Below are 19,418 nucleotides of genomic sequence, written 5' to 3'. Positions count from 1 at the left end.
CTTAACCACTGCAGTGATTCAGTTAACAACGGTGGCAAGAAAAGTTGTAAAACGGGGCAAAACTCACTCAACAACCGTCTTGCTTAGCAGCGGAAATTTTGGGCTCAGTTGTGGTCGTGAGTTGAGGAATACCTGTGGTCTCAGAAATTGGACAAATTGAAGCTGTTTGGGCTGGCAGATCAGAATACAGCTGACATCAGCTTGTTGTTGAATACCACGTGGGAGGGCATCGGGAACCTGGCCAGCATTCATTTTATGTCCTCTAATCTCAGATAAATGGAGCTGTGGAAGTTTGAGAACATATCATCCTTACGCCTGCTTTTTTAAGGAAGCTTGGATACGTGTGATAGCAATATACAGGTAGGTCTCGACTTACAACCATTGATTGACATTTCCATGGTCATGTGGCCAGCATGGCTATATGCTAAAGCAGTGATGGTGAACCTTTTAGAGACCGATGCCCAAACTGCAACCCAAAACCCACTTATGCATCGTCGGGTGGGTGTGGCCCATTGGCTGGGTGTGGCCCATTGGTTGGGTGTGGCCCATTGGGTGGGCGTGGCTGAGGTGGTAACGGCAGACTGGGTGGGACTAAAAAGTTCAATCAATCAATTCCAACTTTGCAAGATCTTTTTTTTTCCCCGCGAGAAGTTGAAATTGACTGATTGATTGAACCTTTTGTTTTGCACATGGCGGCGGAGGCCTAAAGCGAAAAGGTTTTATAAAACCCAGCTGAAGGCCTAGGACTGGGGCAACGGCGTGTGCCCACAGAGAGGGCTCTGAGTGCCGCCTCTGGCACCCCTGCCATAGGTTCGCCACCACTGTGCTAAAGGTACACAGAATGCTGTTACCTTCCCACTGAAGTGGTACCTATTAATCTACTCGCATTTGCATGCTTTCAAATTGCTAGGTGGACAGAAATTGGAACAGTAATGGAGCTCACCCCATTGCACAGTGCTTGGATCTCAAACCCCAGGCCGTCTGCTTTCCAGCTGACAAGCTCAGCATCTTTAATTACTGAGCCATTACACTCCCTAAACGCCCCTAAATGCCCAATAGAAGATATTAAATCCAGTGGAGACTCATTATCTCTCTCTTTTCTTTTTAGTTTATGGCTTAGAAATTACTTGCATCTCGATTTCCCACTTCGGCTGCATTCCTTGAAGCGGCAAAGTGGGAAAACTTCAATCAGATATCTGATTTTCACAGATAAGACACTCCCCCCCCTTTTTTTTTTCTAAATAGCTGGGAACTAGTCCAAGCCATCCCATCATGAAGAGCCTTCCGGTTCAATAGACTGAGCTTTCAAGCTAAGACCCGTCAAAGCCGTAAATATTTGAGTGGGAACTCACAGGCACAATTCACCCAAGGAGTGCAGGCGGTCCTCACCTTATGACCACAACTGAGATCAGAAATTCCGTTGCTAAGTTGTTAACGGAATCCTACTCAATTTTACAACCTTTTTTTTTTTTGCCGTGGTCGTTACGCGAATTGCTGAGGTTGTTAAAAGTCTTGGGTAGATATTAACTGAATCAGGCTTCCCCCATTGACCTCTCTTCTTGGGAGCTGGTTGGGGGGGACACTGCAACGGTTGAAAATACATCCTGCTTGCCAAATGCCCATGTTTGGGTCATGTGATCATGGGGGTGCTGCAATAGTCATAAGTGCGAGGACAGAAGGTCATAAGTCATCTTCTTTTTCTTTTTCTTTTAACGATGCTGTAATTAATCCCTTAATTCGGGGTGGAGTCCAGGCAACTGAATGAAGCTGAGCGTTTGCTGGCCGGATGCCCTTCCTGACACCTATATGGAGTTCACAGCAAATATTTCCTCTTTGTGCCCAGAGAGAGAAATATCGGCCGCTCCCTAGGATCCAATTCACACCCTCCTGACTGTGAGGTGAGAGCTCCATCCTTAGGCCGCTCACCTTTTTCAGTACCAAAAAAAAGAGAATATTTCTAGCTCAGAGTTGAAATGAGGAGTCCTTGATGCTTGGTTGTTTTCTTGCGGACGTTTCATGACACCATCAGTGATTGTGAAAACAACCAAGCTCAGAGAGGACCAAAGATCTTTTTTTCAGTGCCACTGTATCCTTGAACGGTTGCAAATCGAGGACTACCTAGATCACTAGCTAAGATGGAAGGTTATGAAACCCCAGTCCCCAAAACATTTTGTGAAGACATGGCTTTCCCCTTCACCCAAATTTGAGACGGACCAAGTGGAAGGAACAGTGGCCAAAACAGATGTTTTGAATAGTTCAAGCGCTAGTGACAGATGTAAATTTTGCTTCCCTCTCCTCCCATAAGCCCCACAGGGAATCCAGACTGTTATATACATTGATCATAGTAGTAATGCCTCACCTGTCCTGAACCTGACTTAGCCTTGCCTAGGTGTATGAGGATGCCTTGGTGTGCCGTGCAATGTCACCCACGTGTTTTGCTGTGAGGTTGTCTCTAAGCATGTACTTACGTTCCGGGTCACTGGTGTCCTGCTCACTCATCTCCTTGCTCTTGTAGAATGGGAATTTTCGTGAAAAGATGAAGTTCTTTTTACGCTTGTCATTGAATGACTGTGAAGGAAAAGAGGCATGGCCGAAAAACAAGGGCGTCTAATTGTTGTCACACTCATGCTGACAAAACAACTAGCTGGTAAAAGCGGAGGACAACTGTGGTGACTGTGTCCAATCTCTGTCCTTGGCTTCACAAGGGAAGCATTGAGAAGAAGACCAAGGAGGGAAAGAGTCAAAGGGGGTTGAGATCTTCAAGGATTTTTAAGATCTCCGTACGTTAGAAGTGCACAGGTAGTCCTTGACTTACAACCGTTTGTTTAGTGACCATTTGAAGTTACAACGGCACTTCAATGACCACTTCTCACACTTACGACTGTTGCAGCATCCCCATGGCCATGTGATCAAAATTTGGATGCTTGGCAATTGGTTCATATTTAGGACGGTTGCCGTGTCCTGGGGTCACGTGATCCCCTTCTGCAAACTTCTGATAAGCAAAATCAAGCCAAATTCACTTAACAATTGGGTTGCTAACTTCACAGCTACAGTGATTCACTTAATAACTGTGGCAAGAAAGGTCATAAAATGGGCAAAAGTCACTTAATAACTGTCTTGCTTAGCAACAGAAATTTTGAGCTCAATTGCAGTCGTTAAGTCGAGGACTATCTGTAATGTTTCCTAAAACCGGAAGTAGGAAGTGTGATGCTCAACAGATATTTAAACTCTCAACATGGCTGATTGCAAGGGCAGTGGAGACTGTAGTTCAAAATAGAAGGAGAACGCTAAGGAAGTCCTCCCCAGATTAATTGGTAGTGGCTCCAATTCTTTGTGGGACTATCTGGAAGTTGATCCTAATGAAAACATTGAGGTTTACTTCCAAGTTGCATAAAAGGATATAGAAATTAAGCAGATGCAACTGGAACTCAGAATGCTTACGCAGAAGCAACGTATGCTATTGAGCATATTAATGTAGCTACAAGGATGTATTTTAAAAGCCCTGAAGAAGTCCTGTCTCAACCAGAAGAAGAATAGAATAGAATTTGAATAGAATAGAATAGAATAGAATAGAATAGAGTAGAGTAGAGTAGAGTAGAGTAGAACAGAGTAGAGTAGAGTAGAGTAGAGTAGAGTAGAGTAGAGTAGAGTAGAGTAGAGTAGAATAGAATAGAATAGAATAGAATAGAATAGAGCTGAAAGGGACCTTGGAGGTCTTCTAGTCCAGCCCCCTAGTTAAGCAGGAGAACCTATACCATCTCAGACAAGTGACTGTCTAGCCTCTTCTTAAAAATTTCCAGTGATGAAGCACCCACAATTTCTGGAGGCAAGCTTTTCCACTGGTTAATTGTCCTCACTATCAGGAAGTTTCTCCTTAATTCTAGGTTGCTTCTCTCTTTGTTCAGTTTCCAACCACTGGTTATCCTTCAAATAGGGTCAAACTCTTATCATCCAGAACCATTAGCTATGTTAGTTATGGCCAGTGGGAATTCTTATTCAGTTACATCTGAAAGCTGCAAACTTTTTCTTTTTTCTTTTCTTTTTTTAAAAAGAGGCATTCCCATTTTTTTTATCCATCACGATGAGAATGCTTCTTCTAAGAAAGCATTTCCTTGCCACAAACTTATGACTGGGTTCAGAAAACAGTCTTAATGAGGCTAAAGATGTAGCAGCTGCATTCACATCTCCTGTTAAGCTTGGTTAGAATTATCCTTGGTTAAGCTGAGTCCTGATAGTCCAGTGGTTAAACTGCAGTATTGTAGGCTAACTCTACTGACAGCCAGGAGTTCGATCCTGACCAGCTCAATAGCAATAGCACTTAGACTTATATACCGCTGCATAGTGCTTTACAGCATTCTCTAAGTGGTTTACTGTGTCAGCATTTGCCCCCAACAATCTAGGTCCTCATTTTACTGACCTGGAAGGATGAAAGACTGAGTCAATCTTGAGTCTGTCAGGATCGAACTCCTGGCAGTGGACAGAGTCAGGCTGAAATATTACATTCCAACCACTTGACTCAGCCTTCCATCCATCCTACACTATTACTACTGTGTTTTACTGTTTGCTATGGTATATATACTCATTTTTTATTTGTGTACTATAACGTTTGCATACCTGTATTTAATTATTTTGCTTTATTTAAATTCTATGAGCTACCTTGAATATATATATATATATATATATATATATATATATATATATATATATATATATATATATATATATATATATATATATATATATATATATATATATATATATATATATATATATATATATATATATATATCATTACACAATAAACTAAAAATAAAAGGTTGTCTCCTAGGTAAATTCATGACTGATAGCACTTAAAAAAGTGAGCCCACCAGGAGAATTATGAAACCATAAAAAGGTTTAATAAATATAAAACGCCGAGCTTTCGCCGGGTCCTCCCGGCTTCATCAGGGCAAACTGCCACGAATGTGAGATGTGCTNATATATATATATATATATATATATATATATATATATATATATATATATATATATATATATATATATATATACACATACATACATACATATATCAATAATAGATAATATATACATATTCATCATGGCATATCAATCTACTTTCCTTTCTTTATTCAGATCTATTAAATATTTTTTTTCATCATTTCACAATCCTAATAGATTTACACACTGTTTAAAAACCTGCAGCATCCATTCCTGCTTCCAAATTTGATTGCATGTGCTTTATTTTGGTCACCAAAGTTTCATGCCACTTTTACACTCCAAGGATATTTAAAATTTAGTAATAAAAGCAAAAAAATAAAGGGAGAAAAATGATAGACATAAAAATCTACAAACGCCCCATTACGACTGTAAACACTTGGATCCAAAACAACATTAACCATCATGCCAAAAATTAATGTATAAAATCATGCAAACCATGAATCATGCAAACGAAAAATAAAGGCAGATGTCAGAAATTATAGGCATAAAAGGTTTTCAAATGTAATCTGGTTGGCGGGTGATAATATTGACAGAATGGCTTATCGAATCTAGAGAAATTAAAACATGTGTCTATGTTTTTCTCCCTCTCTCTCTCTCTCTCTCTCTCTCAATTGTGATACCTCTTTCCAGAATTAAACAATGTCATCTCATAACAGAACTCTCATTAGGACAAAGATACTTCTTAAACCACAACCCATCTGACATGATTTGATTTCCAGATTGGCAGATTTCCAAAGATTTTCAAAGAAAGCAGATCTAAAATTGGCAAATTAAATATCTTTTCTTTCTAGCCGCTCAAAGGCTTCGTGGTTGCTATACAAGCAGATTGTCAATATCGAACTACCTAATAACCCAATTATCATTTTACACTGCTATTTGTTGTAGCTTCCACTCTCCTTAGTATCAAAACAGTGCATACCAAACAAGACAGCAAGTTCCTGTTGCTGTCTACACAGGTAGTCCTCGACTTACAACCACAACTGACCCCAAAATTTCCCTTGCTCAGCGAAACATGCGTTAAGTGAATTTTGTCCCATTTTACAATCTTTCTTGCCACAGTTGTTAAGTGGAATTGTTAAGTTAGTAACACAATTGTGAAGTGAAATCTGACTTCCCCTGTTGACTCTGCTTGTCAGAAGGTCGTAAAAGGGGATCACGTGACCCCGGGACTCTGCAACCGTCATAAATACGATTCAGTTGCCAAGTGTCCAAATTTTGATCACATGATCATGGGAATGCCGCAATGGTTGTAAGTGTGAAAAATGGTCATAAGTCACTTTCCCCCCCCAAAGTTGTAACTTTGAACAGTCACTAAATGAACTGTTATAAGTCGAGGACTACTGTATCTTAGGACAGCACATCCAGTGTCTGAATATCTAAACCGGGGGTCTTCAAACCTGGCCCGTTTATGACTTGCGGACTTCAACTCCCAGAATTCCTCAGCCAGGCACGCTGGCTGAGGAATTCTGGGAGTTGAAGTCCGCAAGTCATGAAGGGGCCATAGTTCCCCCATGCTGGCTGAGGAATTCTGGGAGTTGAAGTCCACAAGTCATGATGCTCTCTACATGGGGCTTCCCTTGAGGAGCACCCGGAGGCTCCAGTTGGTCCAAAATGCGGCCGCGCGGGCGGTGTTGGGAGGGACTCGTCACTCCCACGTTACGCCGCTTCTGCGCGAGCTGCATTGGCTACCGGTGGCCTTCCGGGTGCGCTTCAAGGTGATGGTTATTATCTTTAAAGCGCTCCATGGCACCGGNATGAAGGGGCCATAGTTCTCCCATGCTGGCTGAGGAATTCTGGGAGTTGAAGTCCGCAGGTTATGAAGGGGCCATGGTTCCCCCATGCTGGCTCAGGAATTCTGGAAGTTGAAGTCCGCAAGTCATGAAGGGGCATAGTTCCCCCATGCTGGCTCAGGAATTCTGGGAGTTGAAGTCATAAAGGGGCCAAGTTTGAAGACCCCTGATCTAAATGCTTAAGGTCAGAATGGTGAGTTCTTTGCCCTCTTTTGGGGAAAAAATAGGTATATCTAGAATGTTTTGGTCACAGAAATTGTCTGCATATAATGTTTCTGATATGGTCTGGAACACGTGAATTTATCAATTCAGAAGGGACCTAGTAATTATCAGATAAAAATTAAGAATGATCTACCATAGGTAGGCTGCAGATTGTGGACACAGACATTCGATGCACCTAGAATGCCCCAGGTTAAGAAAGACTGATGTGTTTGATATGTTCTCCATGGAATTGCTCTTATCAAAATGCAAAAGCTGCATCTGGCACAGAATATGGTGGTCAACCTCTGACTACGTATGGACCATGGGAAGAACCTCTGAGGTGTACTTCATGGTCTGTGAGCTTGGTTGTTTTCTTGCAGACGTTTTATTACCCAACTAGATAATGTCATCAGGCCAAGCACTGATGATGTTACCTAGTTGGGTATTGAAACATCTGCAAAAAAACAACCAAGCTCATAGAGCACCAAGGACCCCACAGTTCAACCCTCAGCTACAAATATTCTCTTCCATCAGGAAGAACTTCATATCAATCTATCACTATCTTCAAATGAAGCTAGGGCAGACATGTCAAACACAAGGCCCGGTGGCCGGATGCGGCCCACGAAGTGGTTTCATGTGGCCCGCGAAGCCATCTTGGAAACAGTGAGGGAACGGCCCCCGCTGCCTTGGCCCTGGCCCAGGCCGGCCGGGAGCCAATGTACAATTTTGTGGTGGCCATCTATGCTGAAACGCATTCAGTCTTAGCTCCACAAGGCCGTCTGGAAACAGCGAGGAACCAGCCCCTGCTGTGTCGCCCCCGCCCCCTGGGTGCATGCTGGGGAGGTGTCACCCTTTGTGAGGAATGAAGAAATGGACCATGCCTTGGCGCTTGCCCCAGTCCCACCCCCTTCTGCCAGATCTGTCCCACTCCTGCCCAGGCCCCCACAGGCACCCTTGACGCGAACGATGTAGAGCTGGCCATGCCCACCCAGTAGGCCACACCCACTCCACGCCCACCCAGTAGGCTGCACCCACCCTGGCCACACACACCCGCCCCCCTGAGGGCAACCACAATGCTGATGCGGCCCTCAATGAAATTGAGTTTGACACCCCTGAGCTAGGGGATGGCGGTATTGGCGCTTAAATCTCTTTTCCTCCATTATTTATGAATCTTCCACTTAACTAGGTGAGTCAGTTGCTGCAAAAGCTGGTTGAGGAGGATTATGTGATGCTGCACTCACTCTCTATGGACGCAGCTAACGCATGAGCCTAGAGCACCTCCGTACATTTGAAGGACACATTGAGTCATTTGCAGCATATTTCGACTGCATTCAGTGGGAAGAATTGATAAATTTACATAACTGCATTAGAAATGTTGTAGAAGGAATCATACAGTGGTGGGATTCAAATACGTGAACCACCGGTTCTCTGTGTGGATGCCGCTTCCAGAAGTCCATTCTGGGCCTGGGCAACAAAAAATTAGCTACCGGTTCTGCCGAAGTGGTGGGAACCGGCTGAATCCCACCACTGGAATCATACGTTAACTAGCCCAAGTCTCGAACAAAGTTATTGATTAACTTAAAACCCTTTAAACTCACAGCAAACATGAGAAGGAATCAAACACTTGTTTCAAATTGCAAACCACACACACAAGCAAACACACGAAACTGAATTAACATAATGGAAACACAATTTTAATGCTCACAACTCAAAACAAAGAGACCCAATCCACGTCACTTGATCAACCCCTTGTCCGGGTCAACATATACATATACCCATGCCCCTCAAGTGTCACACACTAGAACCAGCATGTCCCTCAAGCCTACACAAAGGACCAGTGTCCCTATAAAACAACCCTTTTATACCTCTTTTTCTCTGTAGCTATCCCCACAGGCGAATCTCTTTGCTTTGGGGTATAAGTAAGTCTCCTTTTCTCTCAGCTGTCAGGATTTCATTTTGATTTGTTCTTATGCAGCTCGAGTTGGAACCCCAAATTATTCTTCTGACAATTCCAAAAATGGACAAGCCAAGCCCCATTTGGAGAGGGAGGTTAAAAGCGTTGTACGAACCCTTCCCAATCTCTCCATGCAGAAGGAAAAGAGCAGAGATTTCTCAAGCTCACTTGTTTGGATCAGGAATGCTGAAAAACTGTGAGTCACGGGTTTTATACCTCTCCCTCTTAGAGATAATAAATCATTAGGGAATTCTTAAATCCAGCAGAGAATTGCAGCTCTCTTCAAGGTGTCATCCTGATAGGGCTATATTCCACCTGCTCGGTGATATATGCATTTCTAAGGGGCTCTTAATGCTCTCTGAGCTTGGATGTTTTCTTGCAGATGTTTCATTACCCAACTAGGTAACATCATCAGTGACAGTAAGGAGTGGGGTTTTCTCTCGTTTTACATTCTAGTGGCTGGCCCTGTCAGTGTTAGTGGGAGTGGTCTTAGAAGTTCTTTGTCTGGGCTATTTACTGTTGGTTTGTTTGGCAAGTTCCTTGATTGTGGATTGTTTACTTGACTGTTGGTCTGATCTTAATCTTGGAATTAATCTGTGCTCATAAGTGCTGGTGGGGAGGCATTTTGGTCTTTGGATTGTGTTTCTTTTGCATGTAGACGTTGTTTGTGTCTATGTGTCTACGGATGGCTAATTTTTTAGAGTGCCAGAAATTCCCTAAGAAGAGCCGTGGTGGCGCAGTGGTTAGAATGCAGCGTTCCAGGCTAACTCTGCCCACTGCGGGCAGTTCGATCCTGACCAGCTCAAGGTTGACTTGGCCTTCTATCCTTCTGAGGTCGGTAAAATGAAGACCCAGATGGTTGGGGGCAATACGATGACTCTGTAAACTGCTTAGAGAGGGCTGTAAAGCACTGTGAAGTGGCGTATAAGTCTAGGAGCTATTGCTATTGCTAATGTTTTTGTGTGTCTCTTCTTCTGTTGCAATTGCGGTTGCTCTAGTCCAGGGCTTTTCAACCAGTGGTACGGGTACCACCTATGGTACATTGGCACCTGACAGGTGGTACGCGACCATCCTAGAAAAGTGGTAGGGGGGAGGGGAATGAACTGAACCGGTGGCAGCACCGCACAACCCTGAGTGAGAGACGGCTGGAGCTGCAGGGCTGTCAGGGCTCAGCAGAAGCACTGGGATTAGCGCTTCTTCGGGACTGTCAGAGCTCAGTGGAAGTGCCAGGATCAGCGCCAGGCTCCAGCTGGAACTCGGCGCTGATCCTGGCGCTTCTGCTGAGCCCAGGAGAAGCGCCGATCAGCTGGAATGTTGCAGCATCTCCAGGGTCTTGTGATTTACATTCAGATGCTTGGCAACGGATTCATATTTATGATGGTCACAGTGTCCCAGGATCATGTGAAGTGACCAAAACCTGCTGCAACCACCCAGCAGACGGGGGGGGGGGGGAAATAAAAACCAAACACCCCCCTACCCCACCCCCACTGCCAATCTTCAACAGAAATGCTCACAACAATGATAACCTCGGACAGGAGGAAGAGCGCCGCTGGGTGGGCAGGCAGGTGTCTTGCTCGGCTGTGGCTTGGGGGGCACTTTTTTCAGTGCCATTGTAACTTCGAACAGTCACTAAGCGAACTGTTGTAAGTCGAGGACTACCTGTACTTCATCACTTTTTTCCTTTTTTTTTTTTTGGTCATCAAGTTTTTGACACCTTGCTAGGCGACTGGTGGTACTCAGATATTGCCATATCCTAAAAGTGGTACAATGGGTGAAAAGGTTGAAAAGTCCTGCTCTAGTGTATGGGTTAAATGTCCCGTGCTGACTTGATCATGTTTGAAAGGCATCATAGAGGACATAAATGCACTTGTGCCAGCGTAGATGCTGAGCACATTCGAGGATTCTGAACAAGATGGTAAGAAATCCTCTAGGACAAGGAAGGGACCACAGTTAATCTGAGTCAAAAGGAAGAAAAGAAGGCAGGAAAGGGTTAGAGCGAGAAGAAATTAGAAACCCGCGTATGCTTTTGTACCCAGGAAGAGAAAACCACACATGGCCCACGAGACTCTGTGACAGGAATGCCAATTACTTCGTCACATGGATGGACAATAAAATCATAGGTGACACGTGCCTTTGGCTGCTCTTTGTCACTCTCTTCCACTTTGTCTCTCCTGGCCTCGTTGGAGGCTAATAAGAAGTGAACTCTGAAAGAACATTGCTTTGAAGGTCTGCTAATTGAGGCACATCAAAGAGGCAGACAATGGTGGTCTAGGACAAACCAGAAGGTTGCGGTGCTTTCCATGGTCCAGTGGTTAATACACTGTGTGTACTTGAGAAGGAATCCAGATGATTTTAATGCCTAGCTGGAAAATGTAGTCCTTGACTTACAACCACAGTTGAGCGCAAAATTTCCATTGCTAAGCAAGGCAGTTGTTAAGTGAGCCAGGCCCTGTTTCATGACTTATTTTGCCATGATTTTTAAGCAAATCTCTGCTGTTGTTAAGTGAATCGTGGGATCGTTCAGCAAATCTGGCTTCTCCCGTTGACTTTGTCAGAAGCTCTCTAGGAAGGCTGCACAATGACCACCCCGGGGACCATCATAAACGCATGTCGGTTGCCAAGTAGGATCACAAGACTGCTAGGGTGCTGCAACAGTCATAATTGTGAGAACTGTTCACCACAACCAAACTGAGTTAGAGAACTGTGGGGTCCTTGGTGGTCTCTGAGCTTGGTTGCTTTCTTGCAGACATTTCATTACTCAACTAGATAAGATCATTACTCAACTAGGTAAGATTAGGGGACTGGAGGCTAAAGCATATAAGGAATGGTTGCTGGAATTGGGTATGACTAGTTTAATGAAGAGCAGGACGAGGGGGGACATGATAGCAGTGTTCCAATATCTCAGGGGCTGCCCCAAAGAAGAGGGAGTCAAGCTATTTTCCAAGGCGCCTGAAGGCAAGACAAGAAGCAACGGATGGAAACTAACCAAGGAGAGAAGCAACCTAGAACTAAGGAGAAACTTCCTGACAGAACAGTTAACCAGTGGAACAACCTGCCTCCAAAAGCAGTGAATGCTCCAACACTGGAAGTTTTTAAAAAGAAACTGGACAGCCATTTGTCCGAAATGGTATAGGGTTTCCTGCCTGAGCAGGGGGTTGGACTAGATGATCTCCAAGGTCCCTTCCAACTTTACTATTATTATTATTATTATTATCAGTGCTAGCGGGAAATGGGATTTGCCCTGTCAGTGTCGGTGGGAGTGCTCTTTGGGAGTTCCTTAATTGGGCAGTTTTACTGTTGGCTTGTTTGGCAGTTAATAATAATAATAAAGTTGGAAGGGACCTTGGAGGTCATCTAGTCCTGCTCAGGCAGGAAACCCTATACCATTTCAGACAAATGGCGGTCCAGTCTCTTCTTAAAAACTTCCAGCGTTGGAGCATTCGCCGCTTCTGGAGGCAGGTTGTTCCACTGGTTAATTGTTCTCACTGTCAGGAAGTTTCTCCTTAGTTCTAGGTTGCTTCTCTCCTTGGTTAGTTTCCACCCGTTGCTTCTTGTCCTGCCTTCAGGCGCTCTGGAGAACAGCTTGACTCCCTCTTCTTTGGGGCAGCAATCCTAGTGGATTGGACTTGGGACCCTGGACCTTGCCCTGCGAGGGTGCTCCTACTCTGTGGGCTTTCTTTACACTATAGGGGCTGTTATTTGGGGGGCTGAGGGTGGCTGCCTTCAGAGTAATGTGGGGCTTGAGCCTTATGGTCGTTGGAGGGCCGTTTACTGGAACATTTATCGAGAGCAATAAAGGACTCTCTAGAGCAGGGGTCTTCAAACTTGGCCCTTTTATGACTTGTGGACTTTAACTCCCAGAATTCCTCAGCCAGGCACGCTGGCTGAGGAATTCTGGGAGCTGAAGTCCACAAGTCATAAAAGGGCCACGTTTGAAGACCCTTGCTCTAGAGGCTTGCCTTGGTCTCCTGGGTCATAATATTTATGGTCTGTCCCTGTACATATGACAGTGGCAGCATCCCCTACAGTCACATGATCAAAATTTGGTTGCTTGGTAACCAGCATCTATTTACGACAGTTGCAACATCCCCATGATCACCATTTACAGATAGTCCTTGACTTAACAACAGTTCATTTAGTGACTGTTCAAAGTTGCAAGGGCACCGAAAAAAAGTGACTTAGGACCATTTTTTCACACTTGCGACCATTGCAGCATCCCCCTGGGTCACGTGATCAAAATTCAGACGCTTGGCAACTGGTTCATACGTATGACCGTTGCCGTGTCCCAAGGTCATGTGATCACCTTTTGCAACCTTCTGACAAGCAAAGTCAGATTGCCTCAAAGGCAGATAAAAAACTGCTTTTCTATTGTTGCCAAAAAAAACCTACGTGGAAATATCTAAGAAATCACCAAGAAATATATATTTACTTTTTTTAACAATAGAAAATGACTATGGCGGATTGGACCATGATTAACTTAGACTTTGCCGTCCAATAGTATCAAACTCTAATAAAATGGGCATTTTTTTCCCTTTAAATGTCATTTTTCTCCTACTAATGAAGAGCCACATTGTCCCAGAAACCCAATTGTTTGGCTATTAAAAACAGGCACAAATAAGGAAGTCGAAACTGACAAGTGTGATACGATTAAAGGTGATGAATTAAAAGGCTTAATAGGCAGCTTGAAAATGATAATTTCAGGGTTGCATTCCTGCCTGATGAAATTATACCTGCTATTAATACCACTGGCTTATTGCTATTTTTCTTCCTTCCTCTTTAAAAAAAAAATCCGAGAGGCCAACAGGTCTAATTGGATTGATATTATTATCTTCATTAAAGTCACCAGGGAGTGATGGTGCCAATGATGCGTATCTACTGCTTTAATATTTCTTGTACATCTCAAGTGTGTTGATTTGGTAAAGGAAGGAGGAAGAAGCCAGTTTGATCTAGTGGTTAAGATAATAATAATAATAATAATAATAATAATAATAATAGTAATAATAATAATAATAATAATAGTAATAATAATAATAAAGTTGGAAGGGACCTTGGAGGTCATTGAGTCCAACCCCCTGCTCAGGCAGGAAACCTTATACCATTTCAGACAAATGGCTGTTCAGTCTCTTCTTAAAAACTTCCAGTGTTGGAGCATTCACAGCTTCTGGAGGCAGGTTGTTCCCCTGGTTAATTGTTCTAACTGTCAGGAAGTTTCTCCCTAGTTCTAAGTTGAGGCTGTGAGTTCAAATCTCGTCTTAGCCATGAAAGCTGGCTAGGTGAATTTGGGCCAATCACCAGGAGACAGTGTTCTAGTCCCGCCTTAGCCACGAAAGCCGGCTGGATGAGTTTGGGCCAATCACCAGGAGACAGCGAGTTCTAGTCCTGCTTTAGCCATGAACGCCAACTGGGTGACTTTGACTCAATCACCAGGAGACAGTGAATTCTAGTCCCACCTTAGCTATGAAAGCCAGGTGGGTGACTTTGGACCAATCACCAGGAGACAGTGAATTCTAGTCCCGCCTTAGCCATGAAAGCCAGGTGAGTGAGTTTGGGCCAATCACTAGGAGACAGTGAATTCTAGTCCCGCCTTAGCCATGAAAGCCAGGTGANGTCAGCTGAGTGACTTTGGGTCAGTCACTCTCTCTCAGCCCAGCCCACCTCACAGGGTTGTGGTTGTGGGGAAAATAGGAGGAGGAAGATGTGTTGGATATGTTTGCCGCCTTGAGTTATTTGTAAAAGTATAAAGTCAGGATAAAAATCAATAAATGAAATAAGTAAAAATAAAGGAAGCCCTTTAAGATATGAAGACGTCCGTCAGTAGACTAGATTAGGAAAGCATAACCCTACAAATTAATATAGCTTTTATTATAAAGCTATAGTAACAAAATCTTACAAGTTTAAATGCAGCCACCCTCCCCCCTTCCTTTATTTTTGTGAAAACTAGAGAGGGTCTTAACTGACCCAAATATCCTTTTTTTAAAATCTGACTGTTATCTTGCTGGTGACTCTGTCGCCCGTTCCTCAAGGTTATTCCTTCTGCAAAGTACAACAGCTGACAAAGGAAATTAACTGTGACAGGTCCTAAAGCCAGAGCTCCAGGGACCAATGATCTCAGCCAGTGTCAGACCGCAAAGAATCAGGGCCACTCATCAAGTTTCAGTTAAGGTGGTTTATTGCTCATGCCTATACACAAGAATCCGGTCAACTAACATTCAGCACTAAACTGGTGCTGGATAACAGTTATCTTAGGGGCTGCCACAAAGAAGAGGGAGTCAAGCTATTCTCCAAAGCGCCTGAAGGCAGAACAAGGAGCAACGGGTGGAAACTAACCAAGGAGAGAAGCAACCTAGAACTAAGGAGAAACTTCCTGACAGTGAGAACAATTAACCAGCGAAACAACCTGCCTCCAGAAGCGGTGAATGCTCCAACACTGGAAGTTTTTAAGAAGACACTGGACAGCCATTTGTCTGAAATGGTATAGGGTTTCCTGCCTGAGCAGGGGGTTGGACTAGATGACCTCCGAGGTCCCTTCCAACTTTATCATCATCATCATCATCATCATCATCATCATCATCATCATCATCATCATCATCATCATCATCATCATCATCATTATTATTATTATTAGCTTGAGGGAATGTAATGACTCTAAGCCGCTTCCTTTCTTGACTCCACCCTCCAAGCTCTGCATTCTACACCAGGTGTAGTTCCAAATAATCTTCAAGAATATAGAGCGCATTTGCAGTCATCCAGTGCTAGCCCACCTATCCACAGGCATGGATAGATCTGGTTTCTCAGGCTAAAATGTTTACTAGATGTCAATAGCACAACAGTCGGTAATTTTAAGAATTACCATCAGATGCACTTCCCTGGCTCTGTCGTGGGCTGGCTAAAGACTCAGGGGGAGGACAACTACGTGTTTGAGCAGTCATGCAGAATGGGATAGGCTTGGAAAACAATCAGGACAAGAGACCTGGAAGAATTTTTTTAAAAAGAGATTATCATAAAATTGTTACTTCAGCAGCTTCACAGAATAACAGAATAATAGAGATGGAAGGGATCTTGGGAGTCTTCTAGTTCAACGCCCTTTTCAAGAAGGAGACCCTATACCAGGGGTAGGCAACCTTGGCTCTTTTATGATTTATGGACTTCAACTCCCAGAATTCCTGAGGCAGCATAGCTGGCTCAGGAATTCTGGGAGTTAAAGTCCACGAGTCATAAAAGAGCCAAGGTTGCCTACCCTTGCCCTATACCATTTCAGACATCTGGCTGTCTAATTTCTTCTTAAAAATCTCCAATGTTGGAGCACCCACAACCTCTGGAGGCAAGTCATTCCATTGATTAATTGTTCTCATGGTCAGGAAATTTCTCCATAGTTCTAGGTTGGTTCTCTCTTTAATGAGTTTCCATCCGTTGCTTCTTGTCCTGCCTTCAGGTGCTTTGGAGAATAGCTTGACTCCCTCTTCTTTGTGGCAACCCCTGAGATATTGGAACACTGCTATCATGTCCCCCCACGTCCTTCTCTTCATTAAACTAGAGATACACAATTCCTGCAACATTTCTTTGTATGTGTTAGCCTCCAGTCTCCTAATCATCTTTGTTGCTCTTCTCTGCACTCCTTCTAGAGTCTCAACATCTTTTTTTTTATATTTTGGCGACCAAAACTGGAGGCAATATTCCAAAGTTTGGTCTTACCAAGGCCTTATATAGTGGCATTAACACTTCATGTGATCTTGATTCTGTCCTTCTGTGAATGCAGCCTATGACTGCATTAGCTTTGTTGGCAGCTGCAGCGCACTGCAGGTTCGTATTTAAGTGATTGTCTACTGGGGACTCCATGATCCTTCTCACAGCCACTACTGTTGAGCCAGCTACCACCTATTCCATAATTGTGCATTTGGTTTGTCCTGCCTAAATGTGGCGCCTTCCTTTTTTTTCAAAACTCAATTTCATTTTGTTAGACAGACCCCAATGTTCAAGACCCTTCTGCATCTTAAGCTTATTTTCTGGACTGAATTGTCTGAAGCCAACAGAGAAGCTTAAAATCAGCGGTCCTAAACCTTTCCTGCTCTGCAGACTGGCAGTGTCAGGGACAGGATGAGGGGATGGTTTTGCACGTGCACCTCTTGTGCAAATGCAGTTTTGTGCATGTGTATGCTCGCCCACTGCTTGCACGGACCGCTTCCTCCCAACAGTACTGGGCCATGGACCTAGAGCAGGGCTTTTGAACCAGTGGTACGGGTACCACCTGCGGTACATTGGCACCTGGCAGGTGGTACACGACCATCCTAGAAAAGTGGTAGCGGGGGAGGGGAATGAGCTGAACCGGCTGTCAGGGCTCAGTGGAAGCGCCAGGATCAGTGCCGCTTTCCAGCTGATCAGCGCTTCTTCGGGGCTGTCTGGGCTCAGTGGAAGCGCTAGGATCAGTGCCAGGCTCCAGCTGGAGCTCAGCGCTGATCCTGGTGCTTCTGCTGAGCCCTGAAGAAGCACCAATCAGCTGGAAAGCAGCACTGATCCTGACGCTTCTGCTGAGCCCAGAAGAAGCACCGATCAGCTGGGATGTTGCAGCATCTCCAGGGTCTTGTGATTTACATTCAGATGCTTGGCAACTGATTCATATTTATGACGGTCACAGTGTCCCAGGGTCATGTGAAGTGACCAAAATCTGCTGCCACCACCCACCACTCATTGTTGTGAGCATTTCTATTGAGGATTGGCAGCAGGGGTGGGGGGCAATAAAAACAAAACACCCCCCACCCCACCCCTGCTGCCAATCCTCAACAGAAATGCTCACAACAATGAAAACCTCGGACAGCAGGAAGAGCGCCACCGGGTGGGCAGGCAGGTGTCTTGCTTGGCTGTGGCTTGGGGGGCACTTTTTTCAGTGCTATTGTAACTTCGAACAGTCACTAAGAGAACTGTTGTAAGTCAAGGACTACCTGTACTTCATCACTTTTTTCCTTTTTTGGGGGGGGGGTAATCACGTTTTTGACACCTTGCTAGGCGAATGGTGGTACTCGGATGTTGCCATATCCTAAAAGTGGTACAATGGGTGAAAAGGTTGAAAAGCCCTGATCTAAATCATGGTCTTTAGAGCTATGCTGGATTCTTGATCCCGGGGTCACAAAAGCACCAGGTCTTCCATCAAATGCTCAAGCCCTCCGTAGACAAATGAGGCCACAGCAGGTCTCTTTCCTTCCTACACGGAGCAGTTATTTAAAAATACATTAAATTTTGCCTGCAGCCTAATGATGACCTTTTCCAACAGGCTGAACCCAAGATTAAAAGCAACAAGGGGAGACCAGCCTGGCTTCCTCACAATGCTCTTTGCAAAAACATCACACCCAATAAAGGACTCCGGAGGGGATAAGATTGATCGCCCTTCTGCCCTTAGATGCCAAAAAGAACAATTTACAAAATTAAAGGGTAATTAAATTCTCGTCAGAGTCTGGCTGGTGTGAGGTATTGTTAGCCTTGCGAAAGAACAAGCCCCTCCAGCTTTGATTGCAGACCAGAAAAGGGCATTTAAGATGTCATTTGTCTAAAAGGCTGGGCACCTGCTAAAATTTAGGGGAGGGGGGGGGAAATCTGACCTCTTTCATCCACTCTGCCTGCCTCTCTCAACTATGTGTCTTCAGACAGGGATGTATGATGAGGGGATCAAGGAAGACATAAAAACTGGTGGGGCTATGGAGCACGGTGACTCAAGTGGCTGGAATGCTGGGAAGGAGGTTAGCAAGCCCATGTTCAAGATCCAGGAGCTGGCATAGGGTGGGGTTGAGTTCTTATCCTTCGCTCCAGCTCCTGCTGGGAACATGAAAGGAGCCTCCCCAACTGAGTGTCCCCAGGCCAACGGTGATGTTACCCGCTAATCCTTTCAACCTGGAAGCATCTTGGTGCTTCTGACTTGAGTGTGTGGGAAGTCAGCCCTCCCCCCCCAGAGAAGGAAATATTAAAAGGGCAGAAAAATATATTTCCTCAAAAGGTTTTTAAAAGCAGAAACCAACCCTGCCCCCAAGTCTCTCTGTCCCAAGCAGAAGCCAGCCCTATACAAATGCAGATGTAAACCATCAGGAAAGTTGGAGTTAGAAGCTAGGAGAAGACAAAGACACGGTCAAAGCAATAATATCCTATATTAACAGTGTTAATAGACACCTAAACAGACACTTAAAATCTGCATACCCCATCCAAACTCTAAGAATCATTAGCCCCAGCACCAGGGAAGCAGGATATATAATAGGATTAATCCACCACCAACAAGAATACCAGAAAGGCACATCTAGACTCAGGTCAGAATATGTGACACAGGAAATACAAAGCCTGAAACAGGAACAGGAAACTACTTCAAACAAAAGGCTCGAGAGGGGTATAAAAACCTACTACCTACATGTGCTCAGCCCTTTTTCTCCCCTCTTCCCTGCCAGAACCATCTTTCTGTCTGGCTCTTCAATAAACTGCAACCTTCTTTCTAAAGCAGT

The 19,418-nt window shown here is 44.3% G+C and overlaps 1 protein-coding gene across 1 annotated transcript in view; it reads right to left on the bottom strand.

The window, feature by feature from the left end:
- LOC107298894 (disks large homolog 2-like) overlaps positions 1 to 19,418 on the bottom strand; it is a gene marked incomplete at both ends in the record, with an annotated part of 58,658 nt that overhangs the window by 26,192 nt on the left and 13,048 nt on the right. Inside the window, 2 exons of the mRNA XM_015828255.1 lie at positions 2,469 to 2,607; positions 12,577 to 12,603. Coding sequence (XP_015683741.1) covers positions 2,469 to 2,607; positions 12,577 to 12,603 — 166 coding nt within the window. The remainder of the gene's footprint in view (positions 1 to 2,468; positions 2,608 to 12,576; positions 12,604 to 19,418) is intronic.

The sequence above is a fragment of the Protobothrops mucrosquamatus genome, unplaced genomic scaffold, assembly GCF_001527695.2.
Source record: "Protobothrops mucrosquamatus isolate PMUCROS unplaced genomic scaffold, P.Mucros_1.0 scaffold4356, whole genome shotgun sequence".
In the NCBI taxonomy this organism is placed as follows: Eukaryota; Metazoa; Chordata; class Lepidosauria; order Squamata; family Viperidae; genus Protobothrops; species Protobothrops mucrosquamatus.
The sequence above is the reverse complement of the archived record's forward strand: the minus strand, read 5'-3'. Positions and strand labels throughout refer to the sequence as shown.